General features: G+C 44.5%; 2 protein-coding genes across 2 annotated transcripts in view; one reads left to right on the forward strand and one right to left on the reverse strand.

Annotated features, from left to right (window-relative positions):
• The window catches only part of CDC123 (cell division cycle 123), a 107,605-nt gene extending 86,672 nt beyond the window's left edge, over window positions 1–20,933 (reverse strand). Inside the window, exons 1-3 of the mRNA XM_040413207.1 lie at window positions 20,562–20,933; window positions 14,039–14,110; window positions 10,257–10,317 (exon numbers count right to left, since the gene is read on the reverse strand). Of these exons, the coding sequence (XP_040269141.1) occupies window positions 10,257–10,317; window positions 14,039–14,110; window positions 20,562–20,635 (207 nt within the window). The 5' untranslated portion in view covers window positions 20,636–20,933. The remainder of the gene's footprint in view (window positions 1–10,256; window positions 10,318–14,038; window positions 14,111–20,561) is intronic.
• Window positions 20,934–20,973: 40 nt separating this feature from the next.
• Window positions 20,974–23,921, forward strand: part of NUDT5 (nudix hydrolase 5) — a 35,679-nt gene continuing 32,731 nt past the window's right edge. The window contains exon 1 of the mRNA XM_040413208.1: window positions 20,974–21,135. Within this exon, the coding sequence (XP_040269142.1) occupies window positions 20,989–21,135 (147 nt within the window). The 5' untranslated portion in view covers window positions 20,974–20,988. The remainder of the gene's footprint in view (window positions 21,136–23,921) is intronic.

Consider the following 23,921-nt stretch of genomic DNA (forward strand, 5'->3'; position numbering starts at 1 on the left):
CCTGTGGTGACGTCACTCCGGTCATCACATGGTCCATCACCATGGTAAAAGATAATGTGATGGACCATGTGATGACCGGAGTGACGTCACCACAGGTCCTTTTCCTGCAATCAGCAAAGAAGGAGAGAGAAGAGATGCCGGCTGCATGATCAAGTGGACTAAGGCGAGTTAAATATTATTTTTTTTAACCCCTCCAGCGCTATTGTACTATGCATTCTGTATTCAGAATGCTGTTATTTTCCCTTATAACCATGTTATAAGGGGAAATAATAATGATCGGGTCTCCATCCCGATCGTCTCCTAGCAACCGTGCGTAAAAATCGCACCGCATCCGCACTTGCTTGCGGATGCTTGCGATTTTCACGCAACCCCATTCATTTCTATGGGGCCTGCGTTACGTGAGAAACGCACAAAGAAGAGCATGCTGCGATTTTCACGCAACGCACAAGTGATGCGTGAAAATCACCGCTCGTGTGCACAGCCCCATAGAAATGAATGGGTCATGATTCAGTGCGGGTGCAATGCGTTCAACTCACGCATCGCATCCGCGCGGAATGCTCGCCCGTGTGAAAGGGGCCTAACAGTGACATCTCCAATAGCTTAGACAAGCAAATGATGGCCCTAATTTATCAATGCACTATAGTCTGTGGGGAAATTTATCATGAAGGGAATATTTGAAGTCAGTTTTGCTTGAGTCTGTGTTGGAGTACTTTACGCCACATTTATCAAATGTCTCATGTTACTTGATGAATTTATCTTAGCCTTAGACCTAACACTTTTGTCTAGATAAGCTACTCCACCTCCTCCTGGAGTGAAATTTTGAGCAAGAGAGAGTTCAAAAAGCCACAAAAGCCCTACTTTTGGAACTTTTTGACAGTAGAATTCTGGAGTGTAGGTATGATAAATCAGGGCCTTTGAGTTTTTAGTGCATGATTATGCCATATTTTGTCCAGTAGATGGAGCTGAAATGCCATTTCAGCAGTAAAGAAGATAAAATATTCTGTATATTTAAGTGGCCTAAATATACTGTACTATGTGCCATTTCTCTTTGTAAACCACGCCAATGCAAATTTTTGTAGTAAATGTGCAATCGAATTTAACATGAGTGATCCCGATTACGTGAATTTACCACTGCATTTTTGGTATGTTTTATTATACTACAGAAAAAGGGTGTTTGGAGCACTTCTGGATCTCGCTCCTTCTGGACCTGTGACTTACTGCTATGCACAGAGGCATTGTCAAGACACTGTGCCAGTTCCCGGGAGTAAGCAATACCATACATTTCCAATTCTACTGTATAACTTTGACTGGCGAGTCCACCCCCTTTATAAAAATAACTACACACAAACAAAAAATGATGATAATACACCAAGAAGCAAGAAGGAGGTGTTGTTGGAATGGAATTAAACTTTTTAGGAATGGATGTAATGATGACATACAGTCAGGTCCATAAATATTTGGACATCGACACAATTCTAACATTTTTGGCTCTATACACCACCACAATGGATTTGAAATGAAACGAACAAGATGTGCTTTACCTGCAGAATGTCAGCTTTAATTTGAGGGTATTTACATCCAAATCAGGTGAACGGTGTAGGAATTACAACAGTTTGCATATGTGCCTCCCACTTATTAAGGGACCAAAAGTAATGGGACAGAATAATAATCATAAATCAAACTTTCACTTTTTAATACTTGGTTGCAAATCCTTTGCAGTCAATTACAGCCTGAAGTCTGGAACGCATAGACATCACCAGACACTGGGTTTCATCCCTGGTGATGCTCTGCCAGGCCTCTACTGCAACTGTCTTCAGTTCCTGCTTGTTCTTGGGGCATTTTCCCTTCTGTTTTGTCTTCAAGTGAAATGCATGCTCAATCGGATTCAGGTCCGGTGATTGACTTGGCCATCGCATAACATTCCACTTCTTTCACTTAAAAAACTCTTTGGTTGCTTTTGCAGTATGCTTTGGGTCATTGTCCATGTGAGGCGCCGTCCAATGAGTTCTGAAGCATTTGGCTGAATATGAGCAGATAATATTGCCCGAAACTCTTCAGAATTCACCCTGCTGCTTTTGTCAGCAGTCACATCATCAATAAATACAAGAGAACCAGTTCCATTGGCAGCCATACATGCCCACGCCATGATACTACCACCACCATGCTTCACGGATGAGGTGGTATGCTTAAGATCATGAGCAGTTCCTTTCCTTCTCCATACTATTCACCTTCCATCACTCTGGTACAAGTTGATCTTGGTCTCATCTGTCCATAGGATGTTGTTCCAGAACTGTGAAGGCTTTTTTAGATGTCGTTTGGCAAACTCTAATCTGGCCTTCCTGTTTTTGAGGCTCACCAATGGTTTACATCTTGTAGTGAACCCTCTGTATTCACTCTGGTGAATTCTTCGGTCATCCACCACAGTTGTTTTTCGTGGTCTTCCGGGTCTTTTGGTGTTGCTGAGCTCACCGGTGTGTTCCTTCCTTCTTTTTAAGGATGTTCCAAACAGTTGTTTTAGCCACGCCTAATGTTTTTCTCTCTGATGGGTTTGTTTTGGTTTTTCAGCCTAATGATGGCTTGCTTCACTGATAATGACAGCTCTTTGGATCTCATCTTGAGAGTTGACAGCAACAGATTCCAAATGCAAATAGCACACTTAAAATGAACTCTGGACCTTTTATCTGCTCATTGTAATTGGGATAATGAGGGAATAACACACACCTGGCCATGGAACAGCTGAGAAGCCAATTGTCCCATTACCTTTGGTCCCCTAACAAGTGGGAGGCACATATGTAAACTGTTGTAATTCCTACACCGTTCACCCGATTTGGATGTAAATACCCTCAAATTAAAGCTGACAGTCTGCAGTTAAAGCACATCTTGTTCGTTTCATTTCAAATCCATTGTGGTGGTGTATAGAGCCAAAAATGTTAGAATTGTGTCAATGTCCCAATATTTATGGACCTGACTATATATTCTTCGCTTTATAAGACACACTTTTTTAGCAAGAAAAGAAAAAAATCAGGGAGATCCAGCATAGACAGACCCCCTGACTGCTGTCTTAAAGGGGTTGTCCGGGCTTTTACTATTGAGGACCTATCCTCCGCTGTATGAGAAGACAGCGCGCTCAGTGCACACTTGCCGTCTCCCTTCTGTCTTCCTGCTGCGGTCTATAATCTTTGCCATAGACAGCACCGGTGAACAGGAAGAGATACGGTACGTGTGCACTGCATCTCCTCCAACAGATGATCGTTGGAGGTGCAGACTGTCGGACCCCTGCCAATCTGCTATTGATGTCCTATACTGAGGATAGGTCATCAATAGTAAAAGCCCGGACAACCCCTTTAATGATCTGGCAGAGCGCACATACAGCTCTTTGTCCAATCAGTGAGAGAGCTCTGCGTCTGCACACACCTCTCTCACCCTGCCAACACCGATCTGTATGATCAGCGGCAGCAGGAGAGCAAGGTCCTACAGCTGTACTGAAAGGACATTAAAACTCCAAGTACAGCTTAAGGACCTTTGATGATGGCATCAATGGGAGGATCCAGAACAGAGGAACTATACAGCCAGCACTAATCTTTTGTTAAAGTATATATATATATATATATATATATATATATATATATATATAAAATATATAATATATTAGTGTGTAGCAGTGCTGTAGGTATGTAACAGAACTGTATGGGTATACAGAGCTATATGTGTGTAGCAGAGCTGTATGTGTGTAACAGGACTAGGTACATTTAAAGGGATTCTATCATCAGAAATGAGCCCTATAAGCTAAACATATGGCGATGTCCCTTGTAAAACACTGAATCCTAAAGTGAGTTTATCAAATGCCCCTGTGGCTCTATATTCATAAAAAAAGCGGTTTATATCACCTGTCAATCACTTAAAAATGTGTCCAAGGGGACATCTCATGGTGAAAGGTGCCCAGCGCCGCGTTCTGAGCTGAAATTGCCTCCCTCCCTTTCATTCGATCCGCCTACCTCAGGTGACTAACCTTCCTTGTGCCCAGCCGTGCCCAGCCACGCCCGCCTGTGAAGGAGCCCAGCACCGCCTATATCTCCTCCTTTCATCAACGATAGATAGCCGTAATCTCGTGATGCGCGAGCTCGCGCATGCGCAGTTCTTTCCCTGAGGCTGATGCCAGCACAGGGAAGGAACACTATACCAGCACTGCGCATGCGCGAGCTTACGGCTATCTATCGTTGATGAAAAGAGGAGACATAGGCGGTGCTGGGCACAAGGAAGGTTAGTCACCTGAGGTAGGCGGATCGAATGAAAGGGAGGGCGGCGATTTCAGCTCAGAAGGCTGCGCTGGGCACCTTTCACCATGAGACGTCCCCTTGGACACGTTTTTAAGTGATTGACAGGTGATATAAACCGCTTTTTTATGAATATAGAGCCACAGGGGCATTTGATAAACTCACTTTAGGATTCAGTGTTTTACAAGGGACATCGCCATATGTTTAGCTTATAGGGCTCATTTCTGATGACAGAATCCCTTTAAATCCAAAACTACAACCCCCTCCCTATGCTACACCCTAAAGTTTCTGACCTTGACACCTCCAATTCAGTAAAACACCAGTAAACCACATTCCCTTCAAAGAGATCCTAGAAAATATTTTTTCTAATTTTCTATTGTCTAAACCTGGGGTGCGTCTTATAGTCGGTGCGTCTTCTAAAGCGAAAAATATGGTAAGGGATTACAATATTAGAGGGAAAAGATACGTTTATTGGGGAAAAACATACAATTAAAAGGAGGCTTTGGTACCCTGTTCGACCTCCTCTAGCCCTGGATACAGGGTGAGATATGGTTGGACATGGAGGCATACCAGTTCCGTATGGTATCCTGACACACAATTGCCCACAGATGTTGCAGCAGGGCCTATAGATCCTACACACTTTTAGGTTGCTGAAGCTGATGTCCCAACTTGTCCCATAAATGCTTGATTAGTGATAAATCTGGTGACCAGGCAGGTCAAGTGAGTGTTGTAATCTGGAGGAGACATTACTGGGAAACCCTTGCTGTGAGTGGACGAGCATTATCCTGCTGAAAAATGACAATTGGAATCCCTGCCATGAGAGGCAACACATGTCCTGCACATATCGCTAAGCTGTTAGTGTCCCTCGTATCACTACTAGGGGTCACCGACTGTTGTAGGCAATGGCTCCCCAGATCATCACACCAGCAGTGGGGGCAGTGTGTCACTCCACATCAAAGGCAGGATTGAAGTGCTCGCCACAAGCGTCTGTCTGCAAACCCGACCATTGTGGGATTCCAATCAGAACCCGGATTCATTGCAATGTGGTTCCAGTCCATGTTTCTCATTCATGACACCACTGCAAACAAAGGTGTTTGTGAATGGCAAGACACATACAGTGTGCCATGACACAAATTTCCTACTTCTACTTGCGTTTTTTCATCCGTTAAACATATACAAAAAAACGTACCGTATATGTTAAATGGATACCTCAGACCGATGCCAAACTGTGACATCCGTTCACCATAGAGTTCCATTGTAAAAAATAAATAAAAATATGGATCACACTTACTGGTAATTTCCTTTTCACGAATCCTCCACGATGACATTACCATGAGAGATGATCCTCCTTCAACCAGGTAAGGACAGGAAGAATAAATTAGACCATCCTCCGGGTCCTCCTCAGTGTCTTTCTGGACTTACAGGCTAGAGAGTCTTATCAACATGCACCCATTCAAACCATAGGGAACCGTAAAAACAAAACCCATAAAACTGTTGGATAATGGCCTTTTTTCCCAAAAAAATTCTAGCTCCCACTACATCCTTTGCAATATTAAATGACGCCATTAGAAAGTACAAATTGTCCTGCAAAAAACAAGCTCTCATATGATGACGTGTCAGAAAAATAAAAAGTTATTGCCCCAGAAAGGTAGGGAGTGAAAAACAAAAACTACAAATCCTCCGGGGCTAAAAGTCTTAAAGCCACACTTTTGTGTCTTCATACCAAATTAGGTATGCTACCACAGTTGTGTTGTCCTTCTAATTCTAAAGAAAGGACCTTCAGCACCTTCCAAACTGCCAGAAGCTCTCAGATTTGAGGATAGTTTGGCCTGTGTTGTTAACCACTGTCCCTGGAAAGAGAGCCGAGAGCAATGCGGTCCCCAACCCCAAAGACATGCCTCCATAGTGACTATTTTTAAGTCTTTGAAGCCCCAGGGAACTCCCCTGTGAAGGTCATCTGGATTCTGCCACAAGACTAGGGACTGTTTTACCATCAGGGGTATGCTGATTGTGTCTTCCAAGGCGTTTTGATCTCTGTTCTAGTTTTCTAGTAAGCACTGTTGAGTCACCCGAGAATGGAACTGGGCGCACGTGACTGCTGGAATACATGCCATCAGGGTACCTAACAGAGTCACAGCCTCCCTAACCAAGCAGACTGGCTGGTTCAGAAAATCTGAAACGTTGGTCCTCACTTTTGATATCTTCTCAGACGGCAGAAAGGTTTTTGGACGAATTAAGTCTAATAGAACACCTAAACAGATTATTTTATGGGTAAGCAAGGGACTGGATTTCTCCCAGTTTATCCACCCCAACTGATAAAGAAGTTGGCAGGTTCGGAACACATTGGTTTCCAGAGACAGAGCTAAACTTCCAACTATTAGCCACAATTATGTTTAATCTCCTCAAATGAGCCACCACTTCCACCATGATGTTTGTAAAAACTCTTGCAGAGGTGATCCCAAAGGGAAGAACCTGAAACTGGAAATGGTGTAATGTGCCTTCCAGATATACTACAATTCGCAGGTATCTCTGATCTGCAGTGGTATTTTCCACTCAGATTCTTTACTGTAAAAAACGTGGAATAATATCCTCTTTGCCACTGATCCAGATGTACCGGAATGATTGCCTACAGAGACAAAAGATCTAGGATGTTCTTGTGGCTAGATAAGGCTTCGTTCACATCACCGTTCAGCCTTTCTGTTCTCCTGCTTTGTTTAGGATGGATTAGGCACATAACTGAGAAGAACGGAGCCCACGGGCCCCATTAGACTATAATGGGGTGGTTAGGTTTCCGCTCAGACTAACTCTAGGAGCTGCTTTTGTCTTATGAGAGTGGTCTCTATCAGTCTACATACACACAGGGAGAGAGATATAATAGAGCTGTTTAGATTATGAGACATGAAAAAGAGGTATTCCACCTCACAAAATATAGGCACCCTCAGAGGGGTCTCCATAGACTCGGTCCACAGATCAGTCATTTTTTTTTAACAGCCTCTTTGAGTAGTCACTAATGCTCTAAATAGCCCTCAGATCAGCAGGTGACTTACGCCTTGACCAGTGCCCCAAACAAACTCCGCTCACACCGAGCACCATAGAGTAGCTAAACGCCAATAGAAGCCTCGCTGGCAATGCATAAACATATTTCTATGGCCCCCTCTGATGCCATCCACCAGTGCTGAACCTATCGAGTAGCGGAGGGCACAAACGTGACCAGAGGGACTCCCGGAGTGTCTAGTCTTCGCATGGATTCCCCTGACAGTGCACACATAACGGGGGAAAGGAACCCTGTCGTGCAACTCGCGTGCAGCGGTCCCAAAACAGCTAACCACAGGTACCCAACTAGGGGCTGGGCTACTGTCTGCCTCCCCCATGTGAACAAGGCATAAATAAAAAATTCCTACCCAAGTCTGCCTTAACATGAGCGGCCTTCACAGCATTGATATGAGAACGACCTTACCCCTTATACTTTTTTCTTTTACTAGACTCTGCAGGATACAAAAATCTGGTTTGCTGCAATTTTGTATTCTTTTTTTTTTTCTAACATCAAGCAGACGCTTAAAACGCACTGTGAACCCACCAGAAGTGCCTAAAAATGGTCCGGGCAGCCACAGGGGTGTGTAATAAAGGTATCACCTGTGTTTGGATGGTGGACAACAAAACTGGGAGAAATGCTGGTGCTGGTCAGTGAACCAAGAGGGAGTGGGTATTAGGAACTATAAATTTAGGGAACTGGCCGAATATAGGGACAGGTATCCGGACTAGGGTTGTTTCGATACCAAAATTTTGATTCGGTGTCGATACCATAAAAAAGTATTGCGATACTCGATACCATGCGAAAAAAATAAAATGCCAAAAAAAGCTGTGTGCATTCTGCATTTTATGGAACGTCCAGCCCGTAATCGAACAGTCCTATCCTATTTTTTTGGGGCACAAAGTGACTAAAGAAGATGGCGAATCGCGCAGTTTTTGTTAATTTTTTTTTATCTTTTACAGCGCTCACCGCATAGAAGATATTTTTTCATTTTTTTATAGTTTTGACTTTTCGGACATGGCGATATGTAATATTTTTTTTATTTATTGTTTATATATTTTATATGTAAAATTGGGGGGAAAAAAGGGGCGATTTCTAATAAAAAAAAAAAATATTTATACAGTTTATTTAATAACTATTTCCCCCCTTAGGGGCTAGAACCTGGGATTTTCTATTCACCCTAATAGAGCTCTATTAGGGTGAATAGGATCTTACACTCTCCCTGCTGCCCTGTGCATAGTACACACAGCAGCAGGGAGATTACCATGGCAGCCAGGGCTTCAGTAGCGTCCTGGCTGCCATGGTAACCGATCGGAGCCCCGCAATTACACTGCTGGGGCTCCGATCAGAAGCTGCCACTGCCACCAATGAGAGGCGGGTGAGGGGACTCTGTGGCCACTGCCACTAATGTTTTTAATACTGGGGACGGGGGACAAGGAAGGGCGCACAGCCCCTCCCCTCCGCTGCGCTCTCATTGGAGGCAGTACAGGGGGGAGGGAGAGACTGCTTCCTTCTTCCCTGTGCTGCTGAGGGAACATGGCACACTCTGAGAGCAGCGCGATCCATATTCTCTGATACTGGGCTGTGCAGTAGCACAGCCTACTATCGATAAAAGACAAATCCCGGTATTGGCTAAAAGAATCGATTGGGTATCGAAAGTTCGATAACCGAAACAACCCTAATCCAGACAGGATCGCCCCTTTCGGGACGGGTGCTCTGTGTAGATAGGTAGGGTCTAATTAGTTCCCTCACTTATCTATAGGGTGAACCAGAGACAGTATCCCTCCCAGTGATATTTGTCCACCGCGACACAGACACCAGGACCTACCCGTAATCCGCAATAGGTCCTCTGCATTTTACCGGATCCTATCTGACTGACGGGTAACGGATCCAGCTTTCCGCACTATACTGGATCGCATTTGACCAAACCTGCAATGGATCCGGTAAGAATGTTCAAACACATACTATATTTAGGACATTTTCAACCATATAGGTTTGCTTGACTACATGTATGGGGGTATGTTTGACTAGACTTACTCCATATATCTATGTATTGTGGCAGCGGTATTAATTACCATTTTAACGTATATTTAGTAAAAGTTATGTTTTAATTACATTCCCCCTTCACTCAGTGTAGGATTCTTTTTGTCTCACAAGAGGTACACTACCCAAAAGTAGCCTCTGAAAGGCTTTTTATAGAGCAGCGGGGAATGCACTTTTATGCCTTTTTGTGGCAAAACCCACTGTCTAATCAGCCCACACCTGTAATCATTTATATATCTCCCTGAGATATAACTGCATGCAAAGTTTTACAGCAATCCAACATTTCTATCTGGATACATAATTTTATTTATTTTTTGTCAACGAGAGTATATTTTTACAAAGGAACCACTGCAACCATTATTGAAATAAACACTATAGGGGTCATTTACTAAGCTGAAATACACCTAAATTAGTCATATTTCAGGTGCAAATGATGGTGCAACGGTTAGTTGTGCCGCTATCTGCGACTTCGTCCCGCTCACGCCAGTTCTAAAATTGCAGGCGTGGCATGGGCGGGGAAGGGGGTAGGCCCGTCTCATTCACCATTTTCTACGCCTGTTTTAGGAGTAGAAAATGGTCTAAATGTAAGACAGATAGGAAGCTGTCTTACATTTAGAACTGACGGAGGATACGCCAAAGTTATGAGAGGCCGGCGCCTCTTAATAACTTCAGCGGAACCACCGCCAGCTATGGGCCTTTATTAAGACCGGCATCTAAAACACCACTCTTAATAAATGTGCCCCCATGTTTGTTATTTGTGCTGGATTTACAAAAAAAGGGGGCTCCATAATAAAGGGCACAACTTTATACACCCCACTCTAATTCCAGCTCTTTGCGCTGACTGAAAGGCTTACAGGGAGGTTGGGAGAGTATAACACAGGATATCGAGCAGTGTATGAACATCTTACCTCCACCTCTTCTTCCTCATCACTGTTGAGGCCTGGCTGGGAACATCCAACAGAATCTTCCCTGCACAAAGGGAAAAAAAATAAAGTATTGCACATAACTCATAACTTTTTTGAATCTGGAAAACGATATACTGGGAGAGATTTACTAAGCAATATGAGCCAGAATTCTGGCTTAGTGGGATTGTCGGACATGAAAAAGAAAATTAATGAAAAACTGGAGACAGTGTAAAATAATAAACAATCCTGACCTTTTGAAATGACACTCCAGCGTTACTCCTGTCCCCGCCACACTGCTATAAATGACGTCCCATCTGTGGTCTCTTGACTGCTGCAGCCAATCGCTGACCTCAGCAGTGACATGAGCAAAAATGGCACAAACACTCAGGCACACTGTTTCCAGCCTTGAAAGAATTTATTTTCCAGGCCCGACAACCACTTTCAATTTGTGCCGAAATTGTGGTGCATGTTGCAGGAACGAGATTACAGTGCTAGCAGAGAGCAGGATTCAAATGCTAGCTCCTGTGAATCATCTAAGGAAAGGTGGAGATTCATAGACGGGGCTAAGGTGCTCATTAGCATGTTTCAATAAGCTAATATTTTTTGTGAATGCAACAATAGATTAACATAAGAAAGGTACAGTTTTAGTAGTCTATTCAAGTCCTTCCAGCCACCGTGAAGGGTCTGATATGCAAAAACCTGCTGACAGACTCCCTTTAATGATAGTTTGCAAAGACAGTTTGCAACAACGACCCTTACAAGTAAAAACTCTATAGTATATATATATAAAAAAAAAAAAACTTTGCATAAATCAAGTACAGGTGAAAGCAATTTTTCTCAGCTAGAAGCCATTTACTTCACACACACACACACACACACACACACACACACACACATCTTCCTCATGCTCTTAGCTTCTCCTGACCCATTTTCACCATGTATACAAAATACTCTGGTACATCCTGTATGTAGCACTTCCTGTTGCTTTATCCAACCAAACCCATGATGCTCTTCTTTCTCTTACACACCTCCAGCACTGCCCCTAAAAACACCCAGCTAGTTTATAGCTCCTCCCACCCAGCTAGTTACATAGACACTGGCCTATCACTGCCCCTAACAACCAGCTAGTTTATAGCTCCTCCCACCAGCTAATTACATAGACACTCCCCTATCACTGCCCCTAACAACAACAACCGCTAAATCGCGCAGGGCAAATGCATTTTCTGGAGTTCCGGTGATGAACCGGACTCTCCATAGGACTGCCAGGCGGCTAGGGTAGCTCTAAAACCCGCTCATCAGAGCCGGTCACGTCACTGAACACACTGCTGGGCGGAAGCCTCGCCCCGGCAGTGTGTTATTGTAAATAAAAGAGCCCTTGCCCTGTGCGATCCAGCACAGGGCAATTGAGAGCATTGGAGCATAAAATGCTCCGATGCTAACATCAGTGGGGCTACCTGGGTGAAATTATGGGTATGTCCGGGCTCTGAACCCGGACAACCCCTTTAAGGGGACAATCAGCTATGGAGGTCAGTGTTAAGGGGCAGATTGCTGTAGAGGCCACTGTTAAGGGGGCGGGGTGTTGCGGAGATCACTGTTAAGGAGATGGGGTACTGTGGAGGTCACTAATAAAGGGGCGGCCGCTGTGGAGGTCACTATTAATGGGACGGAATGCTGTGGAGGTCTCTGTTATGGGGGCAGGTAACGGTGGAGGTCACAGTTAAGGGGACGGTTTGCGATGGAGGCCAGTGTTAAGGGGCAGCTGCTGTGGAGGTCACTTAAGGGGACAGGGTGTTGTGGAGATCACTGCTAAGGAGAAGGGGTACTGTGGAGGTTACTAATAAAGGGGCGGCCTCTGTGAAGGTCACTGTTAAGGAAGCAGGGGACTGTGGAGGCCACTATTAAAAAGGGGCAGCAGGGTACTGCGAGGGCACTGTTAAGGGAGCGGGGTACTGTGAGGGCACTGTTAAGGGAGCAGACGCTGTGGAGGTCTCGGTTAAGGGGGCAGGTTATTGTGGAAATCTCTGTTAAGGAGACGGGGCACTGTGGAGGTCACTAATAAAGGGGCGGCCGCTGTGGAGGTCACTGTTAAAGGGGAGGGTGCTGTGGCTGGTAATGTTAAGGGGGCAGACCGTTGTGGAGGTCACTTAAGGGAGCAGGGGACTGAGTAGGCCACTATTAAAGAGGCAGCGGGGTACTGTGAGGGCACTGTTAAGGGAGCGGGGTACTGTGAGGGCACTGTTAATGGGGCAGACGCTGTGGAGGTCTCTGTTAAGGGGTAGGACACAGTTAAGGTGAGTGTTAAGGGGCGAGTGCTGAGTGCTGTGGAGGTCACTGTCAAGGGGGTGTGGTGCTGTGGAACTCACTGTTAAAGGGGCAGGCTCCTTTGAAGGTCAAAGTTAAAGGGGTGGGCTGCTGTGGAGTTCCCATTTTAAGGAGGCGGGGCACTGGGTGTGTGAGGAGTCAGTGTTAAGGGGTGGGGGGGGACTGTGCAGATCGACACACACAAACATTAAATGAAATAGGTGAAATATACCCATGCGAAGCCGGGTCCTTCTGCTAGTGTTAGAATAATGATAAAAACTAATGACACATTTATCTCATTGATACAACAAAAAAGAAAGATACAGGGGAAACAATAAGTAATATTGAATAAAAACAATATAAGGGGAACAGGGGGAGGAGTATGAGTTTACGTTAGCACTAAGCACAAAATAATAATACTAATACTAATCATTTATGAATATATATATATATATATATATATATATATATATATATATATATATATCAGAAAGCGAGCGTTCAATATAATAAATATGGGCAAAGCTGATGGCTTCAAGGGCTAAAAGATATAGGAAGATATTTTTAAAAAATCATAATTGAGTCTTAAAAGTTTTGATCGGTGGCGGTCTAGATGGAGGAGAGATGAGCGCGAACATAGCACGCTCTCTCCTCGCTGCAGAAGATGGGCTCAAAAAAAGTCAATGAGCCCATTCCAATTCCATCACCAGCTGCAAGGAGAGTGAGAGTTATGTGCATGGTTCTCTCTCCTCGTTCTAGCAATCGGCGGGGGATTCAGCACTCAGACCGCAACCAATCAAAACCTTTGATATGTTGCTATAGCATATTAAAACTTTTTGGAAAGCTCAGTGACACTTTAAAACTGCTTTAAATAAGTTCAGATCACATACATACTGTATATAAGAGACACTGTGGAAAAATTTAATTTTTTTGAAAACTGGCTTAGTTGCCCATAGAACCCAATCAGGTGGGATCTGATTGGTTGCTATGGGCAACTGAGCCAGTTTTCCCGTTTTGATTAATCTCCTCCATTGTCTTTCATCTATTTTCACATTGATGTGGCCTGTATAGTCTTCCACATATCTACAATAAATGCCAAATCCACTAACCAACACTGGAAGCCTTTAGTTGCAAAGTCAGCTCCTTTAGGGCTCATGCACATTATTTTTTTTTAGGCCTGTATGTGGATCCGTTTATTTCAATGGGTCCGCATAAAAAACAGAATTCACTCTGTGTGCATTCCGTTTCCGTACGTCTGCATGGCTGCTCTGCCAAGATAGAACATGTCCTATCATTGTCCTCATTACAGACAAGGATAAGGCTGTTCTAGACGTTCCGTTGCACAAAATGCAGAATTCCACACGGCCGGAATCCGTGTTTTGTGGATTTGCAATTTGCGGACTGCAAAACAACAGTCGTGTGCATGAGCTTTTCCACTGTACTGCTGCCATTTTACTTTACATTATGTAATAAGTGATCTTTACCTTCCAGAGACCACCAGGGTGCCATCATCAAGCAAATAGTCCTTTACATTTTCTGGGAGAGGTAGAATAACACTAAAAAATAAAAATATAAAAAAAAAAAAAGACACACAGTATTAGTCCCCAAGGACATTATACGATGGCAAATGTAGCACGAGAATATCAGAATTACAAGGTGAGGTGTTTCCCCACCTCAGATCTCCTGGGTCCTCCCCATTCTGTTTAGCTGGGGCTAAGACCTGCACTGGAGCCACCATCACACATTATATGATAGCCGTCATGGCACATAACAGGTAAAATTTAGTGTTAGGAACCCATCTAACTAGAGATCGCCTTGACGTGTGGCAGACAGGCTTAAATAATTTTGTACAAAACGATTTGCCAAGCATCTCTAACTTATTAGTGTAGCATTTGCAATTATGATGCAATGTTGTACTTTATTTGGTTTGCAGTGAGCTGTTGCATTGCTTGTTTTGTTTAACAGTCTTGTTCTCAGCCATAGCAACGTGCCCCTGCGCTTTGGGATGTGCTGACTGACCACCTTTTTCTTTGCACCATCACACATTCCACCAAAAATGTTAGACAAGGCATGCTGTGCTATTTTATTCAGTAAAACACCGGCCACCATGATGAATACTCGACAGATCTCAATGGTGTTGTTGGGGTCAATCATGTCAGGGATCTGACTCTTAGGGCTGTTTCACACGAGCGAGTCCATTGCGGGAATCGCGCTCCGTGTATGAGTGTGATCCTCCGCTCTGGACTTGCAGGAGCGCACGGCATTATCATGACCTTATTTCTACAGAATCATACTGACAGCTTTATGTCACTATGATTCTGTGGAAAAAGGGCCAAGCAGAGACACATAGCATTATACATCATGATAATGCCGTGCGCTCCTGCAAGTCCAGAGCAGAAGATCACACTCACACACGGAGCGTGATTCCCACAATGGACTCGCTCATGTGAAACAGCCCTCAAAAAGGAAGGCAGTGCTTGTAATGACACATGAGCAGCAGTATACTGCCATATACATGTGCTGTCCAGAAGAGAACACCATACACTAGTATAGGAAGGCAGTGCTTGTGATGACACATGAGCAGCAGTATACTGCCATATACATGTGCTGTCCAGAAGAGAACACCATACACTAGTATAGGAAGGCAGTGCTTGTAATGACACATGAGCGGCAGTATACTGCCATATACATGTGCTGTCCAGAAGAGAACACCATACACTAGTATAGGAAAGCAGTGCTTGTAATGACACATGAGCAGCAGTATACTGCCATATACATGTGCTGTCCAGAAGAGAACACCATACACTACTATAGGAAGGCAGTGCTTGTAATGACACATGAGCAGCAGTATACTGCCATATACATGTGCTGTCCAGAAGAGAACACCATACACTAGTATAGGAAGGCAGTGCTTGTGATGACACATGAGCGCAGTATACTGCCATATACATGTGCTGTCCAGAAGAGAACACCATACACTAGTATAGGAAAGCAGTGCTTGTAATGACACATGAGCGCAGTATACTGCCATATACATGTGCTGTCCAGAAGAGAACACCATACACTAGTATAGGAAAGCAGTGCTTGTAATGACACATGAGCAGCAGTATACTGCCATATACATGTGCTGTCCAGAAGAGAACACCATACACTACTATAGGAAGGCAGTGCTTGTAATGACACATGAGCAGTAGTATACTGCCATATACATGTGCTGTCCAGAAGAGAACACCATACACTAGTATAGGAAAGCAGTGCTTGTAATGACACATGAGCAGCAGTATACTGCCATATACATGTGCTGTCCAGAAGAGAACACCATACACTAGTATAGGAAAGCAGTGCTTGTAATGACACATGAGCAGCAGTATACTGCCATATACATGTGCTGTCCAGAAGAGAACACCATACACTACTATAGGAAGGCAGTGCTTGTAATGACATATGAGCGCAGTATACTGCCATATACATGTGCTGTCCAGAAGAGAACACCATACACTAGTATAGGAAGGCAGTGCTTGTAATGACATATGAGCGCAGTATACTGCCATATACATGTGCTGTCCAGAAGAGAACACCATACACTAGTATAGGAAGGCAGTGCTTGTGATGACATATGAGCGCAGTATACTGCCATATACATGTGCTGTCCAGAAGAGAACACCATACACTACTATAGGAAGGCAGTGCTTGTAATGACACATGAGCAGCAGTATACTGCCATATACATGTGCTGTCCAGAAGAGAACACCATACACTACTATAGGAAGGCAGTGCTTGTGATGACACATGAGCAGCAGTATACTGCCATATACATGTGCTGTCCAGAAGAGAACACCATACACTACTATAGGAAGGCAGTGCTTGTGATGACACATGAGCAGCAGTATACTGCCATATACATGTGCTGTCCAGAAGAGAACACCATACACTAGTATAGGAAGGCAGTGCTTGTAATGACACATGAGCGGCAGTATACTGCCATATACATGTGCTGTCCAGAAGAGAACACCATACACTAGTATAGGAAGGCAGTGCTTGTAATGACACATGAGCAGCAGTATACTGCCATATACATGTGCTGTCCAGAAGAGAACACCATACACTAGTATAGGAAGGCAGTGCTTGTAATGACACATGAGAGCAGTATACTGCCATATACATGTGCTGTCCAGAAGAGAACACCATACACTACTATAGGAAGGCAGTGCTTGTAATGACACATGAGCAGCAGTATACTGCCATATACATGTGCTGTCCAGAAGAGAACACCATACACTAGTATAGGAAAGCAGTGCTTGTAATGACACATGAGCAGCAGTATACTGCCATATACATGTGCTGTCCAGAAGAGAACACCATACACTAGTATAGGAAGGCAGTGCTTGTGATGACACATGAGCAGCAGTATACTGCCATATACATGTGCTGTCCAGAAGAGAACACCATACACTACTATAGGAAGGCAGTGCTTGTAATGACACATGAGCGGCAGTATACTGCCATATACATGTGCTGTCCAGAAGAGAACACCATACACTAGTATAGGAAGGCAGTGCTTGTAATGACACATGAGCGGCAGTATACTGCCATATACATGTGCTGTCCAGAAGAGAACACCATACACTAGTATAGGAAGGCAGTGCTTGTGATGACACATGAGCAGCAGTATACTGCCATATACATGTGCTGTCCAGAAGAGAACACCATACACTAGTATAGGAAGGCAGTGCTTGTGATGACACATGAGCAGCAGTATACTGCCATATACATGTGCTGTCCAGAAGAGAACACCATACACTACTATAGGAAGGCAGTGCTTGTAATGACACATGAGCGGCAGTATACTGCCATATACATGTGCTGTCCAGAAGAGAACACCATACACTAGTATAGGAAGGCAGTGCTTGTAATGACACATGAGCAGCAGTATACTGCCATATACATGTGCTGTCCAGAAGAGAACACCATACACTAGTATAGGAAGGCAGTGCTTGTAATGACACATGAGCGGCAGTATACTGCCATATACATGTGCTGTCCAGAAGAGAACACCATACACTAGTATAGGAAGGCAGTGCTTGTGATGACATATGAGCGCAGTATACTGCCATATACATGTGCTGTCCAGAAGAGAACACCATACACTAGTATAGGAAAGCAGTGCTTGTAATGACACATGAGCGCAGTATACTGCCATATACATGTGCTGTCCAGAAGAGAACACCATACACTAGTATAGGAAAGCAGTGCTTGTAATGACACATGAGCAGCAGTATACTGCCATATACATGTGCTGTCCAGAAGAGAACACCATACACTACTATAGGAAGGCAGTGCTTGTAATGACACATGAGCAGTAGTATACTGCCATATACATGTGCTGTCCAGAAGAGAACACCATACACTAGTATAGGAAAGCAGTGCTTGTAATGACACATGAGCAGCAGTATACTGCCATATACATGTGCTGTCCAGAAGAGAACACCATACACTAGTATAGGAAAGCAGTGCTTGTAATGACACATGAGCAGCAGTATACTGCCATATACATGTGCTGTCCAGAAGAGAACACCATACACTACTATAGGAAGGCAGTGCTTGTAATGACATATGAGCGCAGTATACTGCCATATACATGTGCTGTCCAGAAGAGAACACCATACACTAGTATAGGAAGGCAGTGCTTGTAATGACATATGAGCGCAGTATACTGCCATATACATGTGCTGTCCAGAAGAGAACACCATACACTAGTATAGGAAGGCAGTGCTTGTGATGACATATGAGCGCAGTATACTGCCATATACATGTGCTGTCCAGAAGAGAACACCATACACTACTATAGGAAGGCAGTGCTTGTAATGACACATGAGCAGCAGTATACTGCCATATACATGTGCTGTCCAGAAGAGAACACCATACACTACTATAGGAAGGCAGTGCTTGTGATGACACATGAGCAGCAGTATACTGCCATATACATGTGCTGTCCAGAAGAGAACACCATACACTACTATAGGAAGGCAGTGCTTGTGATGACACATGAGCAGCAGTATACTGCCATATACATGTGCTGTCCAGAAGAGAACACCATACACTAGTATAGGAAGGCAGTGCTTGTAATGACACATGAGCGGCAGTATACTGCCATATACATGTGCTGTCCAGAAGAGAACACCATACACTAGTATAGGAAGGCAGTGCTTGTAATGACACATGAGCAGCAGTATACTGCCATATACATGTGCTGTCCAGAAGAGAACACCATACACTAGTATAGGAAGGCAGTGCTTGTAATGACACATGAGAGCAGTATACTGCCATATACATGTGCTGTCCAGAAGAGAACACCATACACTACTATAGGAAGGCAGTGCTTGTAATGACACATGAGCAGCAGTATACTGCCATATACATGTGCTGTCCAGAAGAGAACACCATACACTAGTATAGGAAAGCAGTGCTTGTAATGACACATGAGCAGCAGTATACTGCCATATACATGTGCTGTCCAGAAGAGAACACCATACACTAGTATAGGAAGGCAGTGCTTGTGATGACACATGAGCAGCAGTATACTGCCATATACATGTGCTGTCCAGAAGAGAACACCATACACTACTATAGGAAGGCAGTGCTTGTAATGACACATGAGCGGCAGTATACTGCCATATACATGTGCTGTCCAGAAGAGAACACCATACACTAGTATAGGAAGGCAGTGCTTGTAATGACACATGAGCGGCAGTATACTGCCATATACATGTGCTGTCCAGAAGAGAACACCATACACTAGTATAGGAAGGCAGTGCTTGTGATGACACATGAGCAGCAGTATACTGCCATATACATGTGCTGTCCAGAAGAGAACACCATACACTAGTATAGGAAGGCAGTGCTTGTGATGACACATGAGCAGCAGTATACTGCCATATACATGTGCTGTCCAGAAGAGAACACCATACACTACTATAGGAAGGCAGTGCTTGTAATGACACATGAGCGGCAGTATACTGCCATATACATGTGCTGTCCAGAAGAGAACACCATACACTAGTATAGGAAGGCAGTGCTTGTAATGACACATGAGCAGCAGTATACTGCCATATACATGTGCTGTCCAGAAGAGAACACCATACACTAGTATAGGAAGGCAGTGCTTGTAATGACACATGAGCAGCAGTATACTGCCATATACATGTGCTGTCCAGAAGAGAACACCATACACTACTATAGGAAGGCAGTGCTTGTAATGACACATGAGCGGCAGTATACTGCCATATACATGTGCTGTCCAGAAGAGAACACCATACACTAGTATAGGAAGGCAGTGCTTGTAATGACACATGAGCAGCAGTATACTGCCATATACATGTGCTGTCCAGAAGAGAACACCATACACTAGTATAGGAAGGCAGTGCTTGTAATGACACATGAGCAGCAGTATACTGCCATATACATGTGCTGTCCAGAAGAGAACACCATACACTAGTATAGGAAGGCAGTGCTTGTAATGACACATGAGCAGCAGTATACTGCCATATACATGTGCTGTCCAGAAGAGAACACCATACACTAGTATAGGAAGGCAGTGCTTGTGATGACACATGAGCAGCAGTATACTGCCATATACATGTGCTGTCCAGAAGAGAACACCATACACTACTATAGGAAGGCAGTGCTTGTAATGACACATGAGCGGCAGTATACTGCCATATACATGTGCTGTCCAGAAGAGAACACCATACACTAGTATAGGAAGGCAGTGCTTGTAATGACACATGAGCAGCAGTATACTGCCATATACATGTGCTGTCCAGAAGAGAACACCATACACTAGTATAGGAAGGCAGTGCTTGTAATGACACATGAGAGCAGTATACTGCCATATACATGTGCTGTCCAGAAGAGAACACCATACACTAGTATAGGAAGGCAGTGCTTGTGATGACACATGAGCGGCAGTATACTGCCATATACATGTGCTGCCAGGATCACACTCACCTCCTGATGCTGAGTCTTTTGAACCTGGGATACCACACTGAGAACTGGCAGTTCACTACTTGCTCCTTCTTCATGCTGATAACTGCAGTACACGATGGGTCCCACCTCAATTACCTTCCGGGGAAACCAACACTAGACAAAACCAATCCGCTCACCACCAATGTCAATAGAGAGGCTTCAATGAATCATTGGCGAACCGATCGGTGACATACGCTGGGTGGAATGAGTGACCCCTTCACATCCTTCAGTTATAGTTCCCAGCACGACATGTCGTATTACGGCTGAGTATGGGGAAATTTAGCCCTAGTAGTAGATGGAGCGATGTAACCTAAAGAGTTAATAGGATCGCTGACCATGTGATTGCCGCGTGTCACGCCTCGTTCTGAAAGCATTTATCATTTTTTTTACGACTGTAAAGCGTTTGTGAATGGGCGTGTCTTTGGTGGATGAGAGGCGTGGAACGCACTGGGAGAGTGCCTTGGTGTTCCGGGTGCAGGGGGTGTGGCTTGTGATTGTGTCAGTGACTTGGCTGCTGCACGTTGCCTCTCACCTGGGTCCTTCGCTTTTTGTACAGGTAGGCCACGGTGGCAGGAAGCAGTGTGCCAGCCGCCTGCTTTATATTCTGCCACTCCCCTATGTAGACTGCGCGTCCACGAGGGTTCCTCTGTACTGGGGGATGCACCTGAAATGAGTATCACTATATCAAGTGACAGCTGTGCTTGCCGAGCGCTGCTCCAGTACAGCTGGCCGCCCTACCATTCAGCCACACAGTGATCCATATGTGCCACTTGTCTGCCATTTGCTGTTGCTTGACTATTTTAGAACTGTGACTTGGCTGTGAAAATACAGCCAGGGCGCGACCGCGAAATGGATGCCGCCCGTGTTGACCGGAACCGGGGGACCATTATAGAAATGCCTATTCGTGTCCGCAATCGCGAACAAGAATATGACATGTTCTATCTTTTTTGTGGGGCCGTGGAATGAAATTACGGAAGAAATAAATGGGTCCGCACCCGTTCCGCAAAATTAACGGATGAGGACCCATTCATACAGTCGTGTGAATGAGCCCTTATGGCGGATTCAATTAAAGCCAATGATGGAAAAGTCGATTGTGACCTGCATCACAATCCCACGTCTGGATTTTTTGTGACTGTCTCATCGCAGCATCTTATGTGATACATTCGATAGTTGCAAAAAAAATCCACGTGTCACCGTGTCAGGGCCGGTGTAACGTTACATTACCCTACTTCGTGAGACTTCCCTTACTCCTAACTTCGTGTCGCACCGGAAATGCGGTGTTCCTTAGTTTTGACGATCTGGGAATGCGCAAAAGGACAGTTTAGGGAAAATCTCACTGCGGAGTTCAGCAGCACGCCGGGACACTGCGCATGTGCCGGAGAGCCGAAGTAGGTTAATATTACGGCCCATTGCGCAAGCACGGATAACTCCTGAAAATCCATCCGATCTCCGCGCCTGCACAGTGTGGGGGTAGGGAAAAATTACGTCCAAGTGCGCAAGCGCGGAGGGTAGTATAAATATCCATTTCGCAAGCACTGCTAACCCTTTGCTGTAGCTATTCTCATATAGCTCCAGCAAAGGGTTAGCAGCGCTTGCGAAATGGATATTTATACTACCCTCGGCGTTTGCGCACTTGGACGTAATTTTTCCCTACCCCCACACTGCGCAGGCAGGCCATTAAGAATTTATTTGTCTTGCACTGCTGAACATAAGTATTTGAACACCTGAGAAACAGCAAGAATTCTGGCTCTCAAAGACCTGTAAGGGTACTTTCACACTAGCGTTTTTCTTTTCCGGCGTTGAGTTCCGTCCTAGGGGCTCAAATCCGGAAAAGAACTGATCAGTTTTATCCCCATGCATTCTGAATGGAGAGTCAGTCCTTCAGGCTGCATCAGGATGTCTTCAGTTCAGTCTTTTTGACTGATCAGGCTTTTCAGAAAAACGTAGCATGCAGTATTTTTACCTCCGGCCAAAAAGCCTGAACACTTGGACTGAACGCCGGATCAGGCCTTTTTCCCATTGACTTGCATTAACGCCGGATCTGGCACTGTGTGTTCAGTCAAAACGGATCAGGCTTTTGCATGTTAAACCCGAAAAATGTGAAAAAAAAGTTAAAGTCCATAAATGGCGGATCCGTTTTTTCCAATGCATTTTTTCATTGTGATCAAAATCCTGATCAGGATTCAAATGTAATCCGTTTTCACACGTTTTTCCGGATCCGGCGGGCAGGTCCGGTGTCGGAATTGAACGCCGGATTAAAACAACGCTAGTGTGAAAGTAGCCTTACTGTGCCTTCAAAAAGTCCACCTCTACTCCACTCATTAATCTAAGGCCTCATGTACACGAACGTTGTTTGTTCCCCTTTTTTTTTTTTTTTTGCGGATAGGATGCGGACCCATTCATTTCAATGGGTCCGCAAAAAATACGGACAGCACACCGTGTGCTGTCCACATCAGTATGTCCGTTCCATAGCCCCGCAAAAAACATAGAACATGTCCTATTCTTGTCCGTTTTAGGCATTGTTACAATGGATCCGCAAACAAAACGGATGGCATAAGGATATCATTTATTTATTTTTTTGCGGACCACAAAACATACGGTCGTGTGTATGTAGCCTAACTTAGTAGCACCTGTCTGAGCTCTTTAAAGACACCTGTCCACCCCACCGTCAGACGCCAACTACTACCATGGGCAAGACCAAAAAGCTGTCAAAAGACACCAGAGACAAAATTGTGGCCCTCCGCAATTGCCAAGCAGTTGGATCAATTGTTATAAAATGGAAGAGGCTAAAGACGACTGTCAGTCTCCCTCGGACTGGGGCTCCATGCAAGATATCGCCTCATGTGGTATCACTGATGATAAGAAAGGTGAGGAATCAGCCCAGAACTACAAGGGAGGAGCTGGTCAATGACATGAAGTGAGCTGGGACCACATTATCAAAGGTCACTGTCGGTAGAACACTACGCCGTCATGGTTTCAAATTATGCATTGCACGGAAGGTTCCCCTAGTTAAGTCATCACATGTCCAGGCCCGTTTGAAGTTTGCCAATGACCATCTGGATGATCCAGAGGAGGCATGGGAGAAAGTCATGTGGTCAGATGAGACCAAAGTAGAACTTTTTGGTCTAAACTTCACTCGTCGTGTTTGGAGGAAAAAGAAGGATGAGTTGCATCCCAAGAACACCATCCCTACTGTGAAGCATGGGGGTGGTAACATGATGCTTTGGGGGTGCTTTTCTGCGAAGGGGACAGGGCAACTGCACTGTATTAAGGAGAGGATGAATGGGGCCATTTATCATGAGATTTTGAGCAACAACCTCCTTCCCTCAGTCAGAGCATTGA

The sequence above is a fragment of the Bufo bufo genome, chromosome 1, assembly GCF_905171765.1.
Source record: "Bufo bufo chromosome 1, aBufBuf1.1, whole genome shotgun sequence".
NCBI lineage: Eukaryota > Metazoa > Chordata > Amphibia > Anura > Bufonidae > Bufo > Bufo bufo.